This window comes from Panthera leo, chromosome D4 (assembly GCF_018350215.1).
Source record: "Panthera leo isolate Ple1 chromosome D4, P.leo_Ple1_pat1.1, whole genome shotgun sequence".
Taxonomy (NCBI): Eukaryota; Metazoa; Chordata; class Mammalia; order Carnivora; family Felidae; genus Panthera; species Panthera leo.
In genome coordinates, this window is record NC_056691.1 from 12,059,345 (window position 1) to 12,085,000 (window position 25,656).

Here is a 25,656-nt window from a genome sequence, read left to right on the forward strand (position 1 = left end):
CTCCAACTGCCACTGAGGGCCTCCTCACCCGGAAGGCTCAGAGAAGGGGGGTGGGCACCTCACGTGCAGACAGCGTCCGCCTCTCTAGCCTTGGAGGACCACAGAGGTGGTGACAAAGCATCTCAAATGTTGTTATCAGAATGACCTCAGAGGGTTGACTGATTGGCGTGAGGGGTTTTTAAAATACATTTTCACTGGTGAGGTACAAGATGTGTGGCTGGGCAGGAGCCTTGCATGGCTACCGTCGCCTCTGCTCCCATGGGGAGTAAGAATCGGGTCCCCACTTCGTGAGACTGTCCTGGGATGGATCAGGACACGGGCTGCTCCTTCATAATGTTGGCATCTGTACCTCACCCTTTCACACAAGCTGTGTGTCCAAGTGTCTGAAGACCGAGTGGGACTTTCCCAAGGTTCCAAACTGTTCTGCACAGACATGCCAGTGAGTGTTTGTGTCTGGCTGGCGGAATTTCTTTGAAGACCTGCTTTCTTTGGAACAGCCTACCCAACGGTGAGATTAGGGAGAGGGGTCCGTGGCTGGAACTGCACAAGGCTGCCCATATTTGCCAAAAGAACCAGACATTTGCTAAACAGCTGCACTGGGCAGGTCCAATCCTTCTACACCCCTAGTTTGCACATGAGGAAACTGAGTCTCAGAGCAGAAGGAGACCAGTAATTCCGGCTCCAGGACCGGGGCTATGGGTACAGGTCAGAGCTTCTCAGACTATTGGGGATGAAGGACTAATTTTTTTTCCCCCTCCAATCTGTCATGGACCAAAAGCTTTTGTGAATTATAGACTGAGTGAAAACTGTGTTAGTTGACTAGGCCTGTTACAACAGCCTACCAAAGACTGGGTGACTGGAGACATAGAAACTTTATTTCTCACAGTTCTGGAGCCCGTGAAGTCCAAGGTCAAGGTGCTAGCAGATTCGGTGTCTGGTGAGGACATCCCCCTTCCTGGCTTGCAGATGGTGGGCTTCTTGCTGTGTCCTCCTGTAGTGGAAAGGGAGGGAGGGGGAGAGAGGGCAGGTGGGAAGGAAGAAAGTCTGTTCCTCTTTTTCTTCTTCTAAGGGCACTAATCCCATCGTGGGGGCACCACCCTCATAACCTCACCTAAACCCAATTATTTGCCAAAGGCTTTGCCTCCAAATACCATCACTCTTGGCATTAAGGCTTCAACATATGGACTTTGAGGGATGTGAACATTCGGTCCACAGTACTGATTGACCAGGAAAATGAAATCATAGTAAGGAAAAAAACACAGAAAGATGTAACCTCCCAGCCTTTACTTTTTTAGAGCAGTTTGAGGTTTAGAGCAAATTGAACACCAAGTACAGAGATCTCTCCTACAACTCCCGCCCCTAGGCATGTACCATTCCCCGCCCCCCGCCCCCCCTTCCCCATCAGCATCTCACACCCCAGCGCTGCATTTCCAGAACTTGCTCTTTTCAGGGGCCAGGAACAAAGCGTTCTTGGCCTGGGTCAGTGGCCTGCACTCTGAGCGGGGCATGTTGGGATTCCTCCCCTAGCCCCACTTTCAGCCCTGAGTCTGTTTTGTGTGCGGGGCCCTGGGGACACGGATGAGGAAGCCTGGGAGTGGGAAGATGGGCAGACACCCTTCCCTCCGCACCCACGTGTCTCTGAGGCTGCAGTCACAGAGAAGAGCTTTGGCAAGCCCCTCAGGATTCGGGAGAGCTGGCAGAGGAAAGAAGTAGCTCCTGTCTCCACCCAGCTTTTGGGGAAACAGAACAAAGTAGCACATCTCCACCCTCGCCACCACCCCGCTCCCCCCACCAAAGGAGGGTGCAGAAGAGAACAGTGAAGGGGGTGAGGGAGGGACCCGGACAAGGGCATCTTTGTTTACGTGGTTTTCCTCCCTGCCGCTGCTGCAAGGGAAGCCAAGCCTGGGGCCACAAGGCACCACATTGCTTCCATTTCTCTCTCCCCGAAGGCGCCATCACCCTCCCACTCACTCAGCAGGTGTTTATTGAGCTCCAGAGTCCAGGCAGCCGGCCAGGTGCTGGGGAAAGACCGCTCAGAGGAGAGAGGGGGCAAATAAAGTATACAAATAATAAATGCAAGTTACATTTCTCTGGGCTGCTGCTGAACGGCTCCCTGACCCCAAGGGACGGTCTTTTGGTCACCTGGGAAGACTGAAGGTCCTGGGCCTGATTTATCAGGATGGTTTGAAGGGATCCTTCATCCTTGACTGTGAAACAGGTCCTGGCGGACAAGGTCGGAGCTGCAGGGCAGAGCTCTGCCCACCTGGGCTTGTGGCAGCAGGTGGTTACCATCTTGGAAATCCTTTAAAGAAAAGTTATTCGTGACACCTGTTGAAGTTGGGCAGGAAGACTTATTTCAGGAGAAGCTGCAGTGGCGTTTTGCAGTAGGGGAGACAGATCAGGCTCAACTCTGACTACAAGGACAAGTGCCAGGGAGCAGGGTGGGGTCAGTGGATGGAAAATGACAAGAGGAGACATTAGGGCTGTGGGATGTTTGCTAGACCAACTCACTAGGACTCTTTGGAAGGCAGGCTATGGTGATCAGATACCAAGGGTTGGGAGAGGGAGTAGGGTTTTTTGCTATACTGCCCCAGCAGGATCCTTGTTAAAACCAAGGACAGAGCTCAAGGTTGGAGCCTGGTCAGAAAGAGGATTCAGAGGAGCCAATTCAAGTTTGGCCAAGGAGAGAGTCTTTGTCCTGACGAGCACCTTTTCTTCTGAAAGAGCACCTCTTGCCACACTGTGTCCTTGGCCTCAGGCATGTCATTGTCTCAACAGGAAGCTTCTTTTCATGCCCACAGCTGGCAGGATCCTTTGTGTTTTGCCCTAACAAAGGAGCTAGGGCCAAAATTCTGGATGAATCCTAGTTCCTCTCTTTTGAAAAGTGGCTGTAGGACCCAGGTGGATGGAGACTTCTTCCAGTGTCTGCAGATACTGAGCATGAATGCAAAAGGATCCATTTCATGGTGGGAGGGGGGGACACCTATCAGACAGGAAGGGCTCCATGCAAGGAGAGTTGCTGGAATTACTTTGCTTTTGGTAGGAGCAGTTTCTCCCACTGCTTCCATATCTGTTTGGTGGAGGCAAGTGGGTTTTCAACAAGAAATCACAAACCACAGTATCAGAGGTGTCAGGGACAGAGGCCTACCTCTTCGTTTATAGATGAGGAGCCCAACATCCAGAGAGGTTAATTCATTTGCTGAGGATCACCTAACCTACAAATGTCAGAATTCAAGAACTTTACCTATGTCTTCCGCCTTCTGTCATCACAGACAGCGTGTTCTTCTCTGGACTGCCCTAGCGTGGAGCTACAAGAAGGTAAAGGAAACACCCACAGGAACTCTTAAGCAATTGTAACATTAACACCAATGTAGCAATTAAAAATATTAATAATGTCTAACATTTATTGGGAGTCCTTCCAGAGCTGTCATATTAACTTAGTTCTGGTAATCATCACAATAACCGTCCCAATTCACTAAATTCACTAGTTCTTAGGGCTTTACTTGATTTCTCTTGTCTAATTGCATTGGCTGATATCTCCAGTACAAAACAGTAGTGGAGATGAGTGGACATCCTTGATTTTTTTCTGATCTTAGAGGAAATGCCTCTGATGCTTCCCACAAAGATGTTATCTTTAGGACAAAATCATGTATTTTCCATCATATTAAGGACGTATACAACAATCTTGAAGTTTTTGAGGTTTTTCCTTCCTCCTCTTCCTCCCTTTTTTCTTGGAAGAGCTATTGAATTTTTCTCAGCATTTATGAAGATAATCATGATTTTTTTTTTTGCCTTAGATTTATTAACATGGGCTATGGTTTTAATGGATTTGTAATAGTGAACCAACATTGCATTCTTGAACAAATCCCACTTATTCACGATGAATTATTTTCTTAGTGTTAGATGTTAGATTCACTGCTCATATTTTATTTAGAAATTTTGCAGTGATATTTATGAATGGTACTGGTCTATATATTTCTCTATACTGCTTCTGGTTTAGCTATCAGTGTTATATTTGTTTCATAAAATATATTAGAAAGTTTTCTTTCCTTTTCAGTGCTGTGGAACATTTTAAGAACACTGGATTATCTTGTCTGTAAAAGTGTGGTAGAATTTCTTGTGGAAACATCTGAGTCTGGTGCTTTTGTGTAGGCTAGTTCCTTAATATCTCCATTTATTCAATGGAGTTGGTCCGTTTAAACTTTCTTTTTATAATTCTTTAAAATATTTACTTATTTTTGAGAGAGACAGAGCACCTGTGGGGAAGGGGCAGAGAGAGGGGGAGACACAGAATCGGAAGCAGGCTCCAGGCTCTGAGCCATCAGCACAGAGCCCTTTGCATGGCTGGAACCCATGAACCACGAGATCGTGACCTGAGCCGAAGTCAGACGCTTGACAGACTGAGCCACCCAGGCACCCCTAAACTTTCTCATTCTAATGGTGGTCAATTGGAGTAATTTTAATTTTCCTGGGAAATCATCCATTTCATATAGTTTTCCAGATTTATTTGCATAGAAGTCTTGTGAAGTAGTCATAAGTAAAAGTAAACTTCTGTTCCAAAGGTTATTTTCCCCCTTGACGTTCTTCATTTTGTGTTCTTTCCTATTTGTCTTGACCAACCTGCTAATGATTTGGTTAGTTTATTAATTTTTAAAAAAAATTTTTAAATGTTTTTATTTATTTTTGAGACAGAGAGAGACAGAACATGAACAGGGGAGGGGCAGAGAGAGAGGGAGACACAGAATCTGAAGCAGGCTCCAGGCTCTGAGCTGTCAGCACAGAGCCCATTGTGGGGCTCAAACTCACAGACTGTGAGATCATGACCTGAGATGAGGTTGGACGCTTAACCTACTGAGCCACCCAGGCGCCCCAAGTTTATCAATTTTTTAACAGAATTTTATTCGTCAATTACATCTACTGTTTCTCTACTCATTAATTTCTGCTTTTATCTTTATTATTTTTTATGCTTTCTTCTGGTTTACTTTGTTGTTCTTTTTCAACTGCTTTGACCTGGAAGTTGAACTCCTTTTATTTTTATTGATAAATGTAGGTAGTGCAATGATTTTTCTTATTTGTTGCTTTAATTGCATTCTATAGAGTGTGGTGTGTTTTCATTGTGATTAGGGACCCCTCTTGAGGAAAAAGTATACAAAATTATGAATATAAAATTAGGTACCTGGCTTTGAAAGGGGCGCATGTAATTGAGGGGCCATCATACTTGAAATTTTACTAGCTTCACAGTAAGTCCATCTCTGTTTAAACACAAGGCCTGGGATTTACACATGATAGTTGTCGTTGGCATTTTGAGATGACTTAGTAGTCAGGGAAGACCTTGACACATGAGTAGCAAGAAAACAGAATTGCAAAGAGAATGAACTGTAATGGTGTGTGCATCGCTTGTGCTTAGCACTTGGCAGAATTTACCTCCGTACTATACCGCATGCCTGATTGTTTTACTATTACTGTTTTATAAACAATAAGAAGGAGTTTCTGAAACGTTAAAATACTTGCTTCAGATCACACAGCTGGTGAGATTAAACCCAGCCAAGTTCACCCTGGAAGCCCCTGTCCTTGTCACTACACACACGGCATTGTTGGTACCCAGAAGGGACTGGCCATGTGCTCCTCCCCCGAGCAGCCAGTTCAGGAGCTTGTATTTCAGAAAGCCACCTGGAAAGGCAAGTACTGGTGGTGCACGGTTACTTTTTGTGGGTGTTGGACAAAGCACGCTGACTGTATCAGTCACCGATGGCTGTGTAAGAAATCATCCTCAGACAATACATACTCACAACCTCACAGGCTCTGAGAGTCAGTAGCCTGGGAGCAGCTTGATTGGATGGGTCTGGCTTAGGGACGGTCATGAGGTTGCTGTCACGCAGTCAGAGCAGCAGCCAGCTGAAGGCTCACCTGGGACTCAGGGCTGGCTTCCAGGCTCACTCCTGTGGTGTGGACAGGCTTCAGTTTGTCACTGGCTACTGACTGGATACTTGAGTTCCTTACTGTATAGACCTGTCTGTGGGGATGCTTACAACATGGCAACCAGCTTCCCCTGGAATGTGTGATCTGAGAGACAGAGGAAAACTGGAGAGACTGCTGAGAGGGAAGCTGCAGGCTTCTTAAATTGTACCTTGGAAGTGACAAGCCACCATTTCTGTTTGTTAGAAGCAAGCCATGAAGTCCAGCCCACAATCTGGGGAGGGGAATTCAGCTGTACCCTTTGAAGGTGTATCCAAATATGCGTGCATGTAATTTTAAAACCACCACGGTGCCAAAGGGAGACTTCAGCATTTATCTCTGCCATGGGACTTAGAACAGGGATTCTGCCCAGACTGAGGTCATCCTCTGGAACCCACTCCTTGCTCTGCCTGGAGATCGAAGCCCCTCCTCATCCTGCGGGATAGGGAGAGGCGGTTGCCCTCATTCCCGCATTCATTCACTCACTCCCTTGGCAAATATTTATCAAGTGACAACTAGATGGTGGGTGCGGTTCCAGGAACTGGGGATGAGGCAGAGAACAAAACACATTCCACCCCGTCCTTGGGCTCAGAGAGCTTTGATTTGAGTGAGAGGGGCCAGATAATAAAGAAAGAAATGATTAAAAAAACAGCAATAGTGATAAGGACTATGAAGAAAAATAAAGCACGATGAAAGGATAGGAGGTGACCGGTGCCAATGCCCCCAGACAGAGAAAACAGATGAGGTCTTGCTGCATTGTATCAGAGGACCTGCTCAGAGAAATCCTCTTTGCTCAGGTGACATTTCAGCTGAGACCTGAGATGAGAGTGAGCCACAGGGCCCCTGGGAGGGAGCACAGCAAGGGCAAAGGCTCTGGGGCAGGAATGTTCTTGGTGTGTGTTGATGAAGTGTTCTGGTTGGGATGGAGAGAGCACGGGAACGATGGATGGGAAAACGGGTCAGAGAGGAGGCCAGGGTTCTTGGTTTTTAAGTCTATGTGGGATGGAGCCCATTTAAAGGGATTTGAGCAGGGGCTTAACATGATTTTGCCATGCTAATGGGTTCACTCTGGCTGCTGCTCAGACGGGGAGGAGGAGAGAAGGAGACAGGGGGCTGCTGCAATTACCCAGGGAGTGGTGACCGGGTGGGTGGTTGTTTGTTCTAAGGAGGACGCAGCAGAAGTCATGAGACACGGTCAGATTCAGATGCGGCTCCTGCCACAGCCGCTTACGTGTAGGCGGTGGGGTCGCTGACCTCAGACAGTGAGGTTCCTGCCACTTTTGTAAGCTTCAAGCCGAGTGGTGACCATTGCTTGAATACACGATGTTCTGTGTATCATGTTCCAGGCACTGTGCTAGGTCTAACGGGGAAAGAAATGAGCGAGACCACACGGCCCTCCCGGAATAGCAGGGCAGAGGCAGCTGAGCCATGCACCACGGCGTGCTGTGCGACAGGCTGTGAAAAGTACCCGAGGCGTCACAAGGCAGCGAGCCTTCTGCTCTGGGCGGGGACACGGAGGGCCGCAGGGGATTTCCACTGGCAGGAATGGGGTGGCTGCTGTTCCAGGCAGAGGAAGAAGAGTCCTGGTGGTGGGAGAAGCTGTGTCTGGAGGACAGGTGGTTCCAGAAGCAGGGAACAGTTGCAGGAGATGATGCAGGACGAGAGTTAGGATCCACTTACAGAGACCCTGGAATCCCAGGCTGAGGCAGTTGGGTTGGAGGGGAGCCCTGGAAAGAGCTCCCAGGTCCCAGGCGGCATAGGCTGCAGCGGAGGAAACGGAAAATACGGACCCTGCGGAGCTGTTATTGCTAACACTATCAGGACGGGATTTAAGAACAAAGATAATGATCACAGTACAGTTGAAAAATAGCAAGACAGGGGCACCTGGGTGGCTCAGTCGGTTGAGTGTTTGACTTCGGCTCAGGCCGTGATCTCACGGTTGGTGAGTTCAAGCCCCGCATCAGGCTCTGTGCTGAGAGCTCAGTGCCTGAAGCCTGCTTTGGATTCTGTGTCTCCCTCTCTCTCTCTGTTCCTCCCCTGCTCATGCTCTCTCTCTCTCTCTCTCTCTCAAAAATATTAAAAAAAGTTTTTTAATACAACAAAAAAAATAGCAAGAGAAAATTGAAATAAGCCTAATTAAGCAGCCTAGTTAAAACTTCTTGCATTAAAACCTTTTAAATTGGCAAATGTGATAGAATAATGTCCATTAAAAAGTGTTTTCAAAGAAATTCTTAATGACATGGGGAAGAGTTTGCAATACAACGTAAGTAAAAGGATTTAGGAAATACAGCACAGTGCACAGTATATAGTCTGAACAGAAAGGTAGCAAAATGTTTACAGTCATTTTCTCTAGGTGCTGAGATTACATGTGATTGCCATTTTCTTTTTTCTACTTTTCTTTTTTTAAAAATTTTTAAAATTTTTTGAGAGAGAGAGAGAGAATGAGCACGGGAGGGGAAGACAGAGAGAGGGAGACACAGAATCCAAAGCAGGCTCCAGGCTCTGAGCTGTCAGCACAGAGCCCGACACGGGGCTCAAACTCACGAGCTGTGAGATCATGACCTGAGCCGAAGTCGGACGCTCAACTGACTGAGCCACCCAGGTGCCCCGGTTAAGCATCTTTTTAAAAATTTTCTTAATGTTTATTTTTGAGAGAGAGAGAGAGAGAGTGACAGAGAGAGAGTGTGTGAGTAGGGAGGGGGCAGAGAGAGAGGGAGATACAGAATCCAAAGCAGGCTCCAGGCTCTGAGCTGTCAGCACAGAGCCCAACGAGGGGCTCGAACCCATGAACGTGAGATCATGACCTGAGCCCAAGTTGGATGCTTAACTGACTGAGCCACCCAGGCATCCCTTTTTCTACTTGTCTAAATTTTTCCAACATTTCACAGGAATTTGCATTACTTTTGGAATCAGAAAAATTGCTTGTATATAAAGATTACACATTGATTCTATTTAAAATTTTTTTAAATGTTTATTTGTAAGAGAGAGACAGACAGACTGTGAGCTGGGGAGGGGCAGACAGAGAGGCAGACACAGAATCTGCAGCCCGTTCCAGGCTCTGAATTGTCAGCACAGAACCCCACACAAGGCTCCAACTCACAAACAGTGAGATCATATCCTGAGTTGAAGTCAGACACTGAACTGACTGAGCCACCCAGGGGCCCCAAGATTAAACATTGATTTTAAATAAGGACTGGCTAACACGCTTCAGAAAGATGGTCTTGAAAACCTGATTGGGAGGACTAAATACTTCGGAGGCAGAAGTGACAAACATTTGGGCTAACTGGATATGGGAGAAAGAAGGAGGCAAGAGTCAAAGATCTGTATTCTTCCTCACTCCCTTCTCCTTGGCAGCAGGTGGAGCAATCCTATTAAAATAAAATCCAGATCAATTTCCTCCTCTGCTCTAAACCCTCCAGTGGCTCCCACCTGACTCAGAATAAAAGCCAGAATCCTTAGCCACTTACAGGGACCCACATACCGAACTTAGGGTTATCCCTGACATGGTGGTCTTACCCTCTCCTTCCTTCTGCCCTCTGCTCCGACTGCCTCACTGTGCTGAACACGCCCCAGGACCTTTGTACTTACCATCTCCTTGCCTGCAATGCTTTGTGAAATCTCTGTGTTTTGCTCCCCTCACCTATTCCCTTCTCACCGAGGCCTTTTCCTGTGCACCCTCTCCAAAACTGCAATCCTCTGGCACTCCCATCCTTTTGTTGCTTAATATTTATCCCCAGCACACATCATAACTATATATTTTACTTACTTGTTTGGTTTTTGTCTCTTCCATTAGCATATAAATTGCAGGAGGGCAGGGGTTTTGTTTTGTTCACACCTCCTGGCACGGTATTAATACTGAGTAAATGCTTGTTGAATCTAAATAAAGAACTCAAGTGTTCCATTTACCTCCAGGGAACATCAGATCTGCCATCATTTAGTAAAAGGCATTTGGTGGCTTGACTCTTTTCAATTGTAAATTCTCTTGGTTCATTTAAAGTTAGAGTCCATTTTTAAGGATTCCATTTCCATGTGATTTGTTGGTTTGTTTTCAGGAACAACATCACTCTGTTTGTGGCTTCCAGGCTGATGTCCCCACCTCACCAGGGTAAGCTGCACTTGGGGCTCACTGGTGTCCCAAGCTGTGGAGTGCCAGCCCAGGAAACATACTACCTCCTGGCCAGATTGGCTGGGACCCCTGGAACCCTGGCCAGTGAGAGCTACTGCATGGGATGGAAGGTTCTGGAGTCGGTGGAATCCCTCTCTCATCTCCAGGCCCTAGCCTGATGTCTTCTTTGCACCTAACGGGTTTTTTAATGAAAACAACTTGAGCCAAGCAGTAAAATGGGAAGGGTTTATCCCCGCCCCCCTGTCCCCAATCTCACCCACTATAGATAAACCAAGGGAACACCAAATGACTGTTCTCTTTTTTACTAAAGAGAAATTTGGAAAACGCAGGCCCTGGACAATCTATGGGGAGTGAATCTACGCATGCATTTTGCTCTAGGAGCAGAGTCCAGAGTTTATTGAATGAGTTGCTCTGTTCCCATATGGCCCACCAGGTGGCTGTAGAATATCACGGATGGACCCAGCAAGCTGGCCTGGGCTGAAGAAGGCCAGGACAGCCAGGCGCTGCACAGAGACCCCTGGCCCACCTTCAGGCAGGGCTGTTCTGTGTTTTCCTACAGGGACGCCAGACGAGGATGTCGGCCCCTGAGACTTTCCTAGGAGAAGAATGGCTAACACCGTGGAGTGTTTCCACAGCCAGGAGCTAGCTAGCTGCTCTGTGTATCTCATCTGCTTTCTCTCTTACTCTCGAGAGCCAGCCTCTGAGGGAAGTATGGTCATTGTCTCCATTTCTCAGGTGAGGCCACCAAAGCACACTGAGCTTAGGTAACTTACTAGATGCCTCGGTGCTGTTGAGGATCCAGGGTGAAAGGGAACCAGATCCCATGCATTGGCCCAGTCTCCGGGCCGCACGGCAGCTGGCAGGTCCCTGCTGTGCACCCCCAGGGCACGGGACTAGCCCCTACCCTCTGTGTCCCACTCCAGCATGGTGAGGTGACTGGCCCCAAGCCGTGCTCCCAGCTGGAGGAGTGCACTGAGGGAGCAGGCAGGGTAGAAGGTAAGCTGGTGTTTACTTGTGTGAGCCCCTTCCCCTGGAACTCTTCTTGAGTGAAAAGTGAAATAGGTGAAATAAAAGGCAATCGGAAACAGACTTGGTCCTGTCTGGACGGCACGGGCCCCCAAACCTAACGCTCGCCAACCTTTCCTGCCAAACGGTGGGCTGACTATTCTCCGTGGCCCCTGGCATCCTGTTCCTGGCCCCCTTGTCCCAGGTAGCTGCCCATCCACCCCCAGGCTCCCTGTAGGTGACATCTTACACGAGCAGCATCCTGCTTGGTATTTCAGGTGCCTGGGTACCCGCGGGCCACACCGGTGACCACATGGCCCCGCAGAAAACAGGGGAAGGCACTGCACAGCCAGCCACTGGCAAGACAGGATTGAGGGGAAATCACTGCTTCTGGTCCTTCGGGCAAATTACCTACCGCATCTGAGGCCAGTTTCTTTATCAGTGAAACGAAGGTAACATCTGCTTACCTGCTAATGGGTGCTAGTGGGACCGGCTGGAATTCATGAAATCCCGGTGAGTGCTAAGTGTTTTGTTGGTAAGTTACTAGGAGCGATGGAGTGTTAGAGGGTTTCCAGTGAGGATGTGCAGGCAGGGTGATGGATAAAGAGATCAGTTTGCACTGTTGACATTGAACCGCGTCTGTGATGCACTTGCAGCCTTCAGAGTCGGAAGCCGGGCGGGAGCCTGCTCTGAGCCCCCGAGGCCAGCGCACCGAAGGGACCCTCAGATGTTCCCCAGAATGTGTCCCTCTCCTCACCGAGCCAGAGCCTGTCCCCTGCTGTGACAGATACCTAACAAGACTCATTGACACTTTAACTGTTTGCTCCCAAATGGCCCATAAGAACATTATTTATTTTTTAAATAAAGATCTGCAGACCAGCTCTCCACAAAGTAAGCTTGGGGATGGCCCAAGTCGACTGAAGAGCTGGCCTGGAGCAGGTGTGCTGGGAAGGGGTTAACGGCCGGCTCTCTGGGGGCAGAGTGCTTCCCGGGCCACACATACTATAGAGTAACTCGCATAAAGGATGTATATAGAGCACACAAAGTACAATAACTTTATCCCTTATTCCAATCAGTAGAGATGTCACTGACGTCACCGAAAAATGAGTGCCGCTCTGATATGAATGTTAGCTGAGGTTTGTAAAATTTTTAATTTAATATTTTTGCTTTTAGAGAGTGCTTATGTGTGCACACAAGCAGGGAAGGGGCAGAGGGAGAGAGAGAGAGTTTTTTTTTTAATGCTTTGGCTTTTGAGAGAGAGGGTGAGCGGGGGAAGGGCAGAGATTGAGGGAGACAGAGGATCTCAAGCAGGCTCTGCACTGACAACAGGGAGTGCAACGTGGGGCTCGAACTCACAAACTGTGAGATTATGACCTGAGCTGAAGTTGGACGCTCAACCAACTGAGCCCCCAAGGCGCCTGAGAGAGAGAACCTTAAGCAGACTCCACGCTCAGTGTGGAGCCTGACGTGGGGCTCGGTCCCATGACCCTGGGATCATGACCTGCGTGGAAATCAGGAGTTGACGTTCAACGCTCAGCACACTGAGCCCCCCGGGCGCCCCACGCTGCTGGTTTCGTTTATGTTAACGAGTAAGACAGATCCTAAACGAAGGAGGTTTGTGTCAGAACATCCCTGCCCGTCATGCCACAAGTGAATTCTTTGCCGAATTGGCTCATGGTGGGTCGGGTGTGGAAAGACTCCTTCCCTCAAGTTTCTGTGCTAGTCACCACGTCGTGGCTGCAGGCACAAAACTTTTAGTTTGTATTCTTCACGTCTCTCCACCACTTTCTTAATCCTAGATGATCAAGAAAACAATAGATCAAGTTTGCTCATATCTGGGAGCACATACCCCCCCCCCCCCCCCCCCCCCCCCCCCCCCCCGCCACGGCCGCTTGTGAGCCCTCAGTGTGACGTTGCTGAGCTGAGTCATGAAGACAGGTGCTTCTTCCCGGTAGCTGGTGTTGCCATCGTTCAGACGGCGGGGAAAAATGGAAGAGTGTGGATTAACGGTGAAACACAGTAGGTAATGACTGAGTTTTGATGACTGATTACCTTTGTTTTTACCAAAGCTCATTAATTTTAGTAATGATTCTATTTAACCGCAAAATTCTGAAAATGGGTCAGTGGGTTCTCGCGGGGGATGCCAAGCTGGCTGCAGCAGGTGTGGCCACAGGGACCCTACACCGAGGGCAGCTCTGCCCCCCAGGATGTCCGGAGGAGAGCCAGTTGCCGGGTGTCCTCTGAGGCCCTGTGGGGTCAGGTGGTTGTTAGGGCCCTTGAAAGCCATGAACGACCTATCCTTCCTCATCCTCCACATTCCCGCCTGGCGAGGAAGCCCGTCAGGAAGCCGTCCTGACTGGCAGGCTGGAGACCAGGCGTGAATTTGGGGACATGAGGGAGAATGTCACTCTGCTGCCCCACCCTCGCACACAAGGGCACCCTACTATCCTCCTAGTTTCCTCTTAGGACATGGCTGGGACTGGAGTCCCAGACCGGGGACACCCATTACTGTTTTGGAGGTGTGTGTCTTTGGGCCAAGTAGTCTCCTGAGTCTCTGAGCCTCAGTTTCCTCAGAGCACAATGGGGATGCTCTGGCCAATGGCTGTGAGGAGAGGGATGGACAGGAGGCAGCTCACAGCTGCATCCTCCACAGACCCCAGGGGCTGGGGTAGTTTTTCCCGCACCAGAGTTCTTCATGAGAGCTTCAGGGAGCTGGAAACGTCCTCACATCTCCAGATCCCATGACAAAGAGGAATGACTTCCATCTTCCACAATTCAGGGGTGGGCGCAGCACCCAGGAGCTGTGCATTCTCAGCCAGAAGGACTTGCAGGGGAACAAAGTTGACGGTGTTGAGCAGGCCTTCCAGAGTGTTCTGTGATCAGCCTCAGACTGAGCTTCTTCACTCTTTTTCCGTCTCTGTTTCACTCTTTTCCGCCTGTTTGGGTTTGGTCACTCTGAGCGGTATGCAGGAGGCATTTACTGTGGGGAATCAGGCCACATGCGGTTGTGGGAGCTGGTGAAGAAGTCCAGGGAAGGCTGTGCCTCTGGGTGGGCAGGGCTGGCTGTTGTAGAGAAAAGCAGATGTGAATGGGGGCAAGGAGAGGCTGGAAACCACGGGCACAGAGTGGCCCTGAGTCTATCACCTCCCACCTCTGTGACGTGGTGTCCTGTTGGAGCTGGCTGCACACATACCTAGTCCGGGGCTCGGAACCCATCGATGAAACAGAGGCGCCACTGGATGGTTTCTGTCCGAGCCAACAGTGGGCACCGGCCACCCAATGACACTGTGGGAGCCACGAAAGCACCCAGCTTAGCCAAGTTGATGTGGTGAAAAGCCACCACCGCACTATGCTTCTGGAGTACCAAGTGCTTTTGGACCTTCTCGTCGTTCTTCCAGGTTCCTATGCCTCTGCATGGAGTGTTTGCTCCAGCCATGGCACCTGGAAAACTCCTACAGCACCTTCAAAACCCTGCAGAGACATCACCTCCTCTGAGAAGAATTCCCTGACACCTGCCCTCCAGGACTAGCCCTGTACTTCACACATGGTGACTGCCTCTGTTGTACCTGAGACATGCCTCAAGGGGACAAGCTGTGCCTGTTTGACAGCTCAGGTTGGTTCATTAACGTGCCCAGGATTGCACAGGGAGAATAGAATTAGTGTCATACAGAGCTATAATTTGAATCCCTGTCGGTGACTCTTCTGATTCTAAGCCACCATGACTAGAAAGCTGAGAAAGATTTTTGGCCCTTGCCCTTCGGAAACTATTCAGTGGAGGGGAAAGAGAGCTGCAGTGTAGTTAGTTAGGCAGCTGGTGAAATTACCAACAGAGACTCCAGGGGTGGCCCCAAGGCTGAAGTGACAGCACTGTGCTCCCCAGAGGGTCTCCAGGCTGCTCCAGGCCTGGCCGGTAGGAAGGTGAGGACCCCCTCCCTCCAGCAGCAGCTGTCAGGGAGCGTGGTTCCAGCTGACTCCTCACCGTGTGGCTTCGGGCAAGTCCTACTCCTTGTTTGGAAGAGACGGGCCTGGGACGGGTGGCTAAGAGTCCTCATTCACTCACCACCATCTGGCATAGCAGGTGGTTGTCTGGATTGGGCATTTCTTATATTATTCCACCAGAGGGCGCCAAATCCCAGCTCCTGCCAAATTGGTTCTCTCAAAAAGGGGTGGTTTCGGGGATGTGAGCTCAGAGGAGGTGATGAGTGAGAGCTGTGTGTGTGGGTTTGTGTGGAAACAATTAGGGGTGCGTGTGTGCATGTGTTTGCATGCAGCACCAGAGTTTTTTTCCAACTGTCTACATCTATTACCATCACCCCTACCCTGCCGAGTTCATCTCCAGCTTTTTGCTGCCTCCCTTGCTCAGCTCTAGCCACACAGGCCCGCTAGCGCTGCCTCCAACACTCCCTGCAAGATCTGGCCTCAGGGCCTTTGTGCTGTCCCTTCAGCCTGGAACACTGACCGCCTAGACATCCCCAGGAACCTCCCACATTCCCTCTCAGCGAGGCCTTTCCTAGCCCTCCCATAAAAAAAGTACCTCCGAACCCATTCCATGCTTTACTCTTCTTTAGAAAAACTACACAACACAATCTACACGACGAAATGTCACCTATTTAACCATTTTTCCAGTTTTGCAGTATGAAGTCCCTTCTCGTGGTGGTGCAACAATATCCGCCATCCATCTCCAGACTTTTTTCCATCTTCCCAAACTGAAACCCTACGTCCACTGAACAATAACCCCCTATTCTGCCCTCCCCCACCCCCTGGCAATGGCTGTCCTTTTTGTCTCCATGAATCTGCTCCGGCTGTCTCGTAAAAGCCATAGAGTATTTGTCATTTTGGGTCTGGCTTATGTCACTCAGCATAAGGTCTTCAAGCGTCATCCATGTTGTAGCATGTGTCAGAATTTGCTTTTTTAAGGCTGTATGATATTCCATTATATTTATATATTGATTATTCATTTGTCTGTTGGTAGATGCGTGGGTTGCCCCACTCTTGTGAAGAATGATGGTATGCATGTGCTCTTTTCCATGCTTTCTCTTTCTGCACAGCACCGAACCCCATCCAGGCACCCTCCCTTTGCCCCCAACAAGACATACAAATGATGGCATACAAAAGACACAGGCCAGCTAACCTAGCATTTTTAATCTAACATCGCTTTTTAAATGTCTAAAAATGCTCGGGACCTCTCAATGCTCTTTGGACCAGCTTTATCATTTCACTCGTGTCCTCATCAACGAGTTGATAAATCTTTGACCTGTTCATCCTGTATTTGTAGGACAGTCCTATTTTTAAGAAGTTACACCCTGACGTTCCAGAGGTGTCTTTTTCTTTTTTAACCAGGAATTTAAACATGCCTTTGTGGGATGAAAACGAATACATCAGTTCATGCTGCCCTGCCAGCCAAGCTGGGGCTTCTGGTGTCCTGGGGCCATGTGAATGGAGCAGAGACACCGCCAGCGCCTATGTTCTCCGGGACCTTCTTGAGCTGTGGCCGCTGCTCCCAGGGTGTGCAAAGTCCCAGGCAGCTGATGCGGACCCATGTCTGCGGCGCCCATGAAAGACTATGCTTTCATGAGAGCGGCCTGCCCTTTCTGAGCCCTTCTGCGAGCCGTGGGATTCCAAATGCTCTGAATGCATTAGCTGACGCTCACACGGTCCCCATGAGATAGATAGACGCCCTGCGGCAGATGAGGAAGCCAGCCTGGAGGATCACAGTGTAAGGGGAAGTTCTAGAGCAAAGACGAGAAGGAGGGATCTGTGTGTGGCGGGATAGGTGAGTGGAATTTTTTTCTCTAGTTCTGCAACTTGTGGCGGAGATCATGCCGAGGGGGAAAGTGTCGGGTGCCAGACCCCACTCCCGGGGACAGTCATCCCCCCGGGGACAGCACCCTTGCAGGGGGCTTGGTGACGGGGGCCAGAGCAGGCCCACCCACTGTGGCGCCCACCTGGTGCTGGCCTGACGGGCAGGCCAGGAGAGGGCCTGCAGGGAACAAGATGCCATCTTTCCCCCACCTGGCATCCTGCCCCTCCCCTGAAACAACACGACACTGGGCCAAGAGGCGAAGTTCTTGTTTATTGTTGCAGCGACTCTTACAGACATTAGCGTTCAGTGAAATCAAGGAAGAGAACACATTAAATACATCACAACCCCCAAAACGGTACAGAGGAGGGGAGGGCGGGCCGGGCCGGTGACCAGACTGTCAGAGCAAGTACATTCAGTGGGTGTGTGGTGCCATCATTCCGGGCTCACGTGTATATATATTTTATTTATATAATTTATATTTATATATAGAGATCATTGAGTTTTGTGTATACAAAGAACGATATTGTTACAAATACAATACTCTACTTGTCCCAAGCTTTACAATAAGCTCTATTTCACCCTCTTTACAGAACAATAGTACAAGTTCAGACTCTAGGGGCTGTGCTGAATATGTACAAGAAATTTCCTTCCCACGTGGTCCTCACGCCCTGCTGTGATGGAGGGGGGCAAAGAATCGGGTTGTGTGTCCCAGAGGGCCCAAGCCAGGGAAGGCGCAGACAGACACGAAGCTCAGACCAGCAAGCGGCCTTGGAAGAGAGAGAGTAAACAGGTCTAAAAGGAGGTGGCCCTTGGTTGTAAACATTGGTAACAGCCACACCACTGGGTCGAGGGACCCAAGAAGGGCGTGTGGATGGGTTTCCTCAGCGTGCAGATGGGGACGTTGGGTGCGAATGGGGGGGCCTCAGGGGCGGCAGAAGTGATGGGGGAGGTAGTCGTTTAGTCTGGGACTCTCTGAGGCCGCTGTTCCATGGTGGGCTCCAGGCCCCGAGGAGCCTGCTCTGGGGAGGGCGTGCACTCCAGGCCTTGGTCTCTGGGGGTCTCCTCCTCTTGTGAACCCAAGGCTGACGGTGGCTCCCTGAAATGCTCCCGTGTGAGAAGGCAGAGACCGGATGCGTTCTGGTGCATCCTGGCTGGACCAGGACGGGTAGACGAAGCTGAGAACCTGTCCCCGAAGCTGAGTCACCAGCATGTCCCAGCCAAGCAGCAAGAGTGGCTTTTTGCCTGGGCCCTGTTGGGGAAGGCTGCTCTGTACATAGTGTTCCCCGTGACGGGGTGGGGGTGGGGGTATTCAGATATTTACATATATAACTATATATACTGGGATGCCAGAAGAGACCACCACGTCCTATGGATTTTCAAACACCGAGTTACTAACGCTTAACTCCCTCCATCCGACGCGAGCAGGGCCAAGAATACACTCCAGGTGAACCTGTACCGAGCTCCGGGAACGAGAGTGTCTGGGTATGCAGAGCCACTTTCAGTAACAGAAGGTAGGTGGTGGACAAGTAACCTCACTCTTCTGCTAGAAGATGCTGGTCTTCCAGCAGCTCTTACCAAATGGGCTTTTGCGGCACTCGTCAAACGTTCTAAGACTTTTGTGCCATAGCGGCAGAATCTGTGTTCTCTGTCCCCTCTCCTTTGGGTGAAGATGCCTAATTGTGATATTGGCAGGCTGCGTAGGGACTGCTGGCCCATCGCGAATCGGCCTCTGTCCCGGTGCTGGGGCAAGGGGCCCGAGTGGTCACCCTGGGACCAGACAGGCATGAACCCCTCCCATGACCTTCCAAGGCTCCTGAGGCCTCACACCCCACCACTAATGCTTTGTTCCTGTTCTACTCTCTCTTTTTGGCAGAGGGAAGAGCGACACAAGGCTCTTGAGTCCTTGACTATATTGTCAGACACACTACAGTTTGGTAAACTGAGAACTTGGGGCCATGGTTCTGGCTGATTTGGGCTGTGTGGGGCTGAGCCTCCTCTGAAGTCCAGGGGTCCTGGACTGTCCAGCCTGGCTCCCCTGCAGAGGGGGCAGCCCCTACTTTATTAAGGTTTATACTACAAACTGAGGGCCGACCACTGATGCCTTTGGAACATTCGGCTTTCCTGACTCACAGAAACCCTGAGGTACAGAAATCCCAGGGGAACACACTGCACAGTCGTCTGGGGCTAGTCTCTTGTTCCGATTTTTTTTATGTTCATGTGTCTCCCTCCCCGAAATCCCTCCAACAAATAAATACATGAGCCAGTCCACATATGCTCACCGAATTCCTGTTTGCACAGATACAACATAAATATCCCATGTGCAGAGAGCAGGGACTCTTAATATTACAAAATATATTAGTTTCTCTTCCCCTGTCTCTGCTGAGGTCATGAATGAAATGGAACAAAAAAAAAAAAGCAAACCAACCCACACCCACCTACATGAAAACAAAATGCTCTTTGGACCAAGAGTAATTGAAAACTGGCTCAGGATAATATCACTACAACATCTGCATGAACTGAGACAGAATCCACAACACGAGGCACCTGGTGAGAACAAGCAGCATCTCACCCAAGTCCAAGCGCTCTCAGACCCACCAGGCAGCAAGCTGATGTTTCTAGAACACACGTGGGGATGCTCAGGCATCGTGTGAGGTCATCCTTGTCCCCTTAGTTTTGTGGTTTATTACTATTCTGGCCTCTCGAATCCCATCCTGATACGTGGCCCTGAGCAGAGAGGAAAGCTGGTCTTACCTCGGGCCAGGAAGCCTAACACGACTGCATCTGCGTTCTCTTCCTCCACGGGAGCAGTCCGTCCTTCCGAGACCCCCAGGGTGAGTGTGGAGTGGGGGCACGAAGGGAGTCCACTAGGACCCTGAGCCAAGGCGGCGCTGGTGGGGCCAGGCCTCGGGGCGGGTGGGGGGGTCTCGCCCCGGACAAGGCTGAGTAGCCCCTGCAGGCCTCACCTGCCAGGGGAAGGGACCTCGTGGAGAGGCGAGGTCGGCTTTCCAAGGGCTCTGTGTGCCTCACTGGTGAGGGAAGGAGGCGAGGGCGATACCTACACAAGAGAGGCTGTATACGTACCTGTGTGGCAGAGAGGGAGGAAGAAAGTACCTGCCCATGTCTCTCGGCTGGTTGGTGACCTTAGCACAGCCTGAGGCGGCTGGGCTGCCCCAGGACCTGCCGAGCTCTCTGCACCAAGATGGCACCCTGGTCCCAGGCCGTCTCCCTCCTACCCTTGGGGGAGAAGGCTCACCTTTAAGAACGCAATTATGTCGAAACTAAAAGTAGTTATGGAAGAGGCATAAGATTGGCTCAGAAATTCTGGGCGGAGGGGTGTGGAGCCCCAAGTCCAGTGTGGTGGGCAGGGCAAACCCTGAAAGACACAGCTGGTCTCTGCTGATACACCGTGTTCCCATACACTGAGCCAATCAGAGCCAAGACCAGCCGCTGGACTGTAGGCCCTGCTGACTCAGCGCCCTCACTGCCCCCCCAGGAGCACCTCTTGGGGGAAGGGAGGACTCCCCTGGAGCCGTGACGGTCCTCCTGGGAGCCCCCGGGGGCCCTTCAGGATGGTCTGGGCAGACACCCGGTGGGTACTGGCTGCTCTCTACCCTCAAGGGCGTGTGTACAAAACTTTCTGGGCGTTAAAAAAAAAAATGCAAACTGGAGAGAGAGTAAAGAGGTCTGCAGATTCTTCTCTTCCTGTGTAGAACCGGTGCTGGGCGTGAGAGGGAAATGTCTCAGTGGGCACACAGATGCAGCACGAGAAACACACCACGAGTGAGGACAGTCCTCCATGCAAGCCGCCAGGCGGGGGGACACGGCCTCAGATGTAAACGGGTTGCTCCTGGGCCGTCAGCAGTCGGTACATGGCAGCCGGCATCGTCTTCATGTGAATCTGAGGGCAGAAACGTGCATCAGCAGGCCTGAGGCTGCGGGGTGGGGTGGGGTGTGGCTGTGTGGCCATGGCCCCCCGTTGCCCCGAGGGGGGGCAGCACCTCTAACCACGGCGGGGTGGGGGGGGAGCTCCGAAGATCGCCCCCCACCAGCCACAGGGACCTGACTGAGGCCTCCAGGAAGAGAGGGATCCACGGGCTTTCTAAAACGTGTGGGGTGGCACAGAGTGCGCAGTGAAAACTGGGGAAGCTTTGTTTCGCAGCCAAGGCAAAAGGAGAAAATCCCTTAAAAGCAAGGGAGAGTGGCAGTAGGTAGGGGCCGTGGGTTGGGACTCCTCCCCCAGGGGGTCAGGTGGCTCAGGAGGTGGGCCCTGGAACAGCCATCGCCACCTGGAGGAGGCTGGAGCCCGGAGCTGCCCCTGGAGGCCTGGTCCATCTATCAGACGGTCAATCTGAGACTTCCATGGCCCAGCAGGTGTGATGACATTAACCGGAAGAATGGACAGAACTCGGGCGGCCCCAGGGGGAAGCCACAATAATGAGTCTGAGAGTTGAGAAGAAAAGGTGAGCAAATAATGCAGGAGAGAGTGAATCCTGTTTCTAGGAGCCGCTCTCGGACGCTGCTAGGCAGTGGGTGACCTCTGGCCTGAGTCTGACGGTTCTGCTTGTCGAGCAGGGTTTTGAACCACAAAGGACTCTGCCTCGAAGGCCTGTGTGGGGCCGCGCAGGTGCGAGGCCGGGGTCCCCCAGGCACACCCCCACCCCAGCCCCTGCTCCTACCTCCCCCACCGCATTGGAGAGGATGTGGACGATCTTCTCGTGAGGCGTGGCCACCACGCTCTGCCCGTTGATCTCGATGATCCGATGTCCCACGCGGACGCCGCCTCTCTCGGCTATGCCCCCTCGCATGAGGCTGCAGATCTGTCAGAGCCAAAGGCCACACCGTTAACCCTCACGGCAGGACCGCATGTCGGAGAGGTGGGCGGAGACAGGACTGGCTTTCCTGGACCCCTGCCCTCCGTTCTCCACGGTTACTTTTTGGGGCATTCCAATCTCTCGGTTTCCTTTTGCAAGCGACAGGGCTCCGTGGGCGCACAGGGCCACCCGGCCGCTGCACCCCGCCCGGGGGATGTAGTACATCGCAGGAGGTCATGGCACACTGAGTTCCGACTGCCTGTCATCCCAGCTGGGTCCTGGGGAAAAGAGCTTTTTGGACCTGTCACCGAGTCACCAACGGTTTCAAACTCTCAGCCTGTGTAACACAGGCGAATACTATTTCCCACATTCACCGCTAGGACTCAGACATCCAACTGGATCATCTGCAGCCTGCTTTTCAGGGTCACGGTTACATGAGCCAAACCCCGCTTTGGGTTTCCAAAGTGTGGCCAGCTGGCCGGGACTTGCTCCTTTCGACCTTCTCGACTTAGCAGCCCGTGTTCAAACTCACTTCCCCCCGGAAAGGACTTCGGGGCTGGGTTTTGCCTCTGTGTGGCCGCACATCATGGTGTGCAGAAGCTGCGGGCCGGTGGAAATGAGCTCCCCAGGGCTTGGAGTTGGAGGGCTGGGGGCTCAGCCCTGCAGGGGAAGGCCGCCCCCACTTCAAACAGAACATCAGACTTTCTCCAAAAGAGTGTGTTTTTAGTTTCCAAAGTTGACATTTCACACCAGATCGTGCGCTTTTTTTAATTTTTTTTTTAACGTTTATTTTTGAGACAGAGACAGAGCATGAACGGGGGAGGGGCAGAGAGAGAGGGAGACACAGAATCTGTAACGGGCTCCAGGCTCTGAGCCATCAGCACAGAGCCCGAACCCACGGACCGCGAGATCGTGACCTGAGTTGAAGTCGGACGCTTAACCAACTGAGCCACCCAGGCGCCCCAGATCGTGCGCCTTTTAAGCCCACGTAGACAAGACCGTGGCATCGTGCGACAATGCTCTGTGACCGAGTGTGTGGACCCCACAGAGCCCCCCACCCAGTACTCTGGGGTCAGAATGCTGCTTAGGTGCTTCCCACACTTGAGAGAAAACCGAGGGACCCACTGGTGCTATACAACAACTCTTTGTTCATAGCTGAACTTTTAAAATTATTTGCATATGAACAAAGCAAACAAGGAAATATCGGCAGATGAAAACAGGTGTCTGCCCAAAAGCGTAAGGAGTAAGCAACCCCGGCTCCCTTCCTAAGAGGAAAGTGAGGCCGCTGAGGTCCAAGGAACAGATGAAGGGGAACTTCAAAGGTACTTCAAGGGTATTTCTAAACCTTGAAACAGACTTGGAATAAAATTTTAAAAACCTACCACTCTTAATTGAGATTTTTAAGGGGGAAAAGAATAGCGTTCTTCAATCTGGAAAGATGAAGGGAAAGAGAAGGAGAGACATCCAAAATCTAAAAAATCAAGGTCGCAGACAGAGAACAGGATGGTCATCAGAGCCCACAATTATTGTGATTGCAGAATAAGGCAAACCAGCACAAAAAGGGAGTAATGCTGAGTATGGAGTTTCTGTGTGGAATGAAGAAAAAGTTCTAGAAAGAGACAGTCGTGACGGTTATACCACTCTGTGAATGTACTTTAATGCCACTGAACTGTATGCTTAAAGATGGTTTAGATTGAGGGGCATCCGATAGACTGACCCGCTTAGTCAGTCAAGCGTCCAACTTCAGCTCAGGTTATGATCTCACAGTTTGTGGGTTCGAGCCCCGCATCGGGCTCTGTGCTGACAGCTCAGAGCCTGGAGCCTGCTTCCGATTCTGTGTCTCCCTCTCTCTCTGCCCCTCCCCCACTCGCACTGTCTCTCTCTCTCTCTCTCAAAAATAAATAAACATTAAATTAAAAAAGAAAAGTATTGTTTCCGGACAGATATCCATGTGATGAAAATACTCTTCATCCCTAAAGTGCTATTCAGGTTAAAACAAGGCAGAAAACATGCACGCATCACAGCCGTGGGGGCCGGGGCTCTCCACCTGCACTGTGCCCTGGAATCACTGGGGAGCCCGCCCAGTGCTGCCCACCCCTGGTGGGGGGCTGGGCAGCTCTATAGGGGCTAACAGGTGTACCCAGGTGGTGACACAATGGCATCCCCTGGCCGGAGGGGAAGGACGCACTTGGTGACACATCCCAGCCTATCTCAAGTTGGCAGCTGGGAGGCTGACCCTTGCACCATCACAGAGAGATTCAGGGCCAGGGCCCTGGGAACCACCCTTCTCTTCTCATGTGCAAGGGCACAGGATTCTCTGCCCACAGGGGCACACAGGGCCTGCCCTCACCCACTCCTCCCTCTCCTTGCTGGGTTCTCTCAGGGAACTGCCTGGCTTTAAAAAATAAAAATTTGGGGCCTCTGGCTGGCTCAGTCAGTTAAATGTTCAATAAATATATATGCAGATGAATGAATGAAAAATTTTCTCGATCTATAAAATGAGTTTTGACTAGATTTTGGACCGTGTACTTAAATAATCGTCAAGAGGCGCCTGAGTGGCTCAGTCGGTTGAGCGTCCCACTTCAGCTCAGGTTATGATTTCATGGTTGGTGGGTTCAAGCCCCACATTGGGCTCTGTGCTGACAGCTCAGAGCCTGGAGCCTGAGTCTGACAGATTCTGTGTGTGTGTCTCTCTCTCTCTCTCTCCGTCCCTCCCTTGCTCATGCTCTCTCTCTCAAAAACAAACATTAAAAATAAATTAAAAATAAAAGTTAAAAAACAAACACTGTACCACGGTTTTATTTGTCAGATCTTTGGAAGAAAGTGTGGAGCCCTACTTACGATTCCATTCTGGACGCTGAAACCCAGCTGGTAGCGGAGGTCCGGTCTCCTGATCAACACGGTCGTCACTGGAGGACACCTCACGATGTTCAGCTTGACCCGGGGCTGATTCTTCAAACCCTGAAATGTGAATGGAGCACAGTGGAGATGGTGACCGGTGAGGCGGGCAGAAGAGATCCAAGCAGACAGCACCAAAGGCAAATGGAGTCCTAAGGAGTCCCAGGGGATCTTCCATTATTTCTGGGACACACGAAGCAGACCCGCATGCAGGCTGACCGTGCCCAAGCAGGGACAATCCCCTGCTAGCCTGTACCAACTCAGGGCCCAAAGAGCTCATTGACCCCTCACACCTGTGGCCAGTGTGCTCTGTGAGCGCACAGGGCTTGTGGGAGACCTGGGGAGGCTGCTTAAGAATCAGCCACTCTGTGTTGGCACCACGTGTGGGCACCCTACCCTCACGGTCCGTCAAAACCCGTGCAGCCGATGAAACCAGCTGAGCCGCCCGTCACTGAGCTTGGGCTCCTGCCGCCCACAGGAGCTGTCTCCTTCAGTCTCCTTGACAAACTGCAGCTCTAACTATGTCCATTCTACAGAAGAAGACACCGAGGCTCAGAGATCCTAAGCAACTCACCCCGCTTCGCCCGCAGCGGGATCCAACCGCACATCTGTTCTGTTTTCAAAACCAAGCATTTCGCCTACACCATGATCCCCCCTAAAGACAACGGGACAGCGTGTATCATTCATGAGTAAGGCTTGCTCGACCAAGCCGCCAGGGAGAGCAATAAAAGAATGAATTCGTGCCACCAAAGCTTCTATTCTGGCCTTGCACGGGGCCCTGTCGTCAGCTTACTTTCCTATCCGGCTCGAGTCCAGGGCTCCTAACATCTGACTTCCCCACTGCCTTTGATGGATTGCAGTTGGTCCCTTCAACGTGTGAGTTTTGACGGTGCTCAATTTAACTTCCCACCTCCAGCATCTCTGCCCGTCTCCTGGGCGTTCTGAATCGCTCTGTTTTCTGCCGGATCGGAGCCTCCCAGGGGCTGCAATTTGGGTAATGCTCGGTGCTCACACGCAGGCAGCCCTCGCCAGCCACTCTCTGTGGTTTCTGGAAGATC

The 25,656-nt window shown here is 51.0% G+C and overlaps 1 protein-coding gene across 4 annotated transcripts in view; it reads right to left on the bottom strand.

Annotated features, from left to right (window-relative positions):
- Positions 1 to 18,757: 18,757 nt before the first annotated feature.
- Positions 18,758 to 25,656, bottom strand: part of APBA1 (amyloid beta precursor protein binding family A member 1) — a 211,583-nt gene continuing 204,684 nt past the window's right edge. For all 4 annotated transcript variants that reach the window (XM_042914031.1, XM_042914032.1, XM_042914030.1 and 1 more), the window contains 3 exons: positions 24,542 to 24,661; positions 21,566 to 21,706; positions 18,758 to 20,787 (listed from right to left, as the gene is read on the bottom strand). In XM_042914031.1, the coding sequence (XP_042769965.1) occupies positions 20,716 to 20,787; positions 21,566 to 21,706; positions 24,542 to 24,661 (333 nt within the window). In that variant the 3' untranslated portion in view covers positions 18,758 to 20,715. The remainder of the gene's footprint in view (positions 20,788 to 21,565; positions 21,707 to 24,541; positions 24,662 to 25,656) is intronic.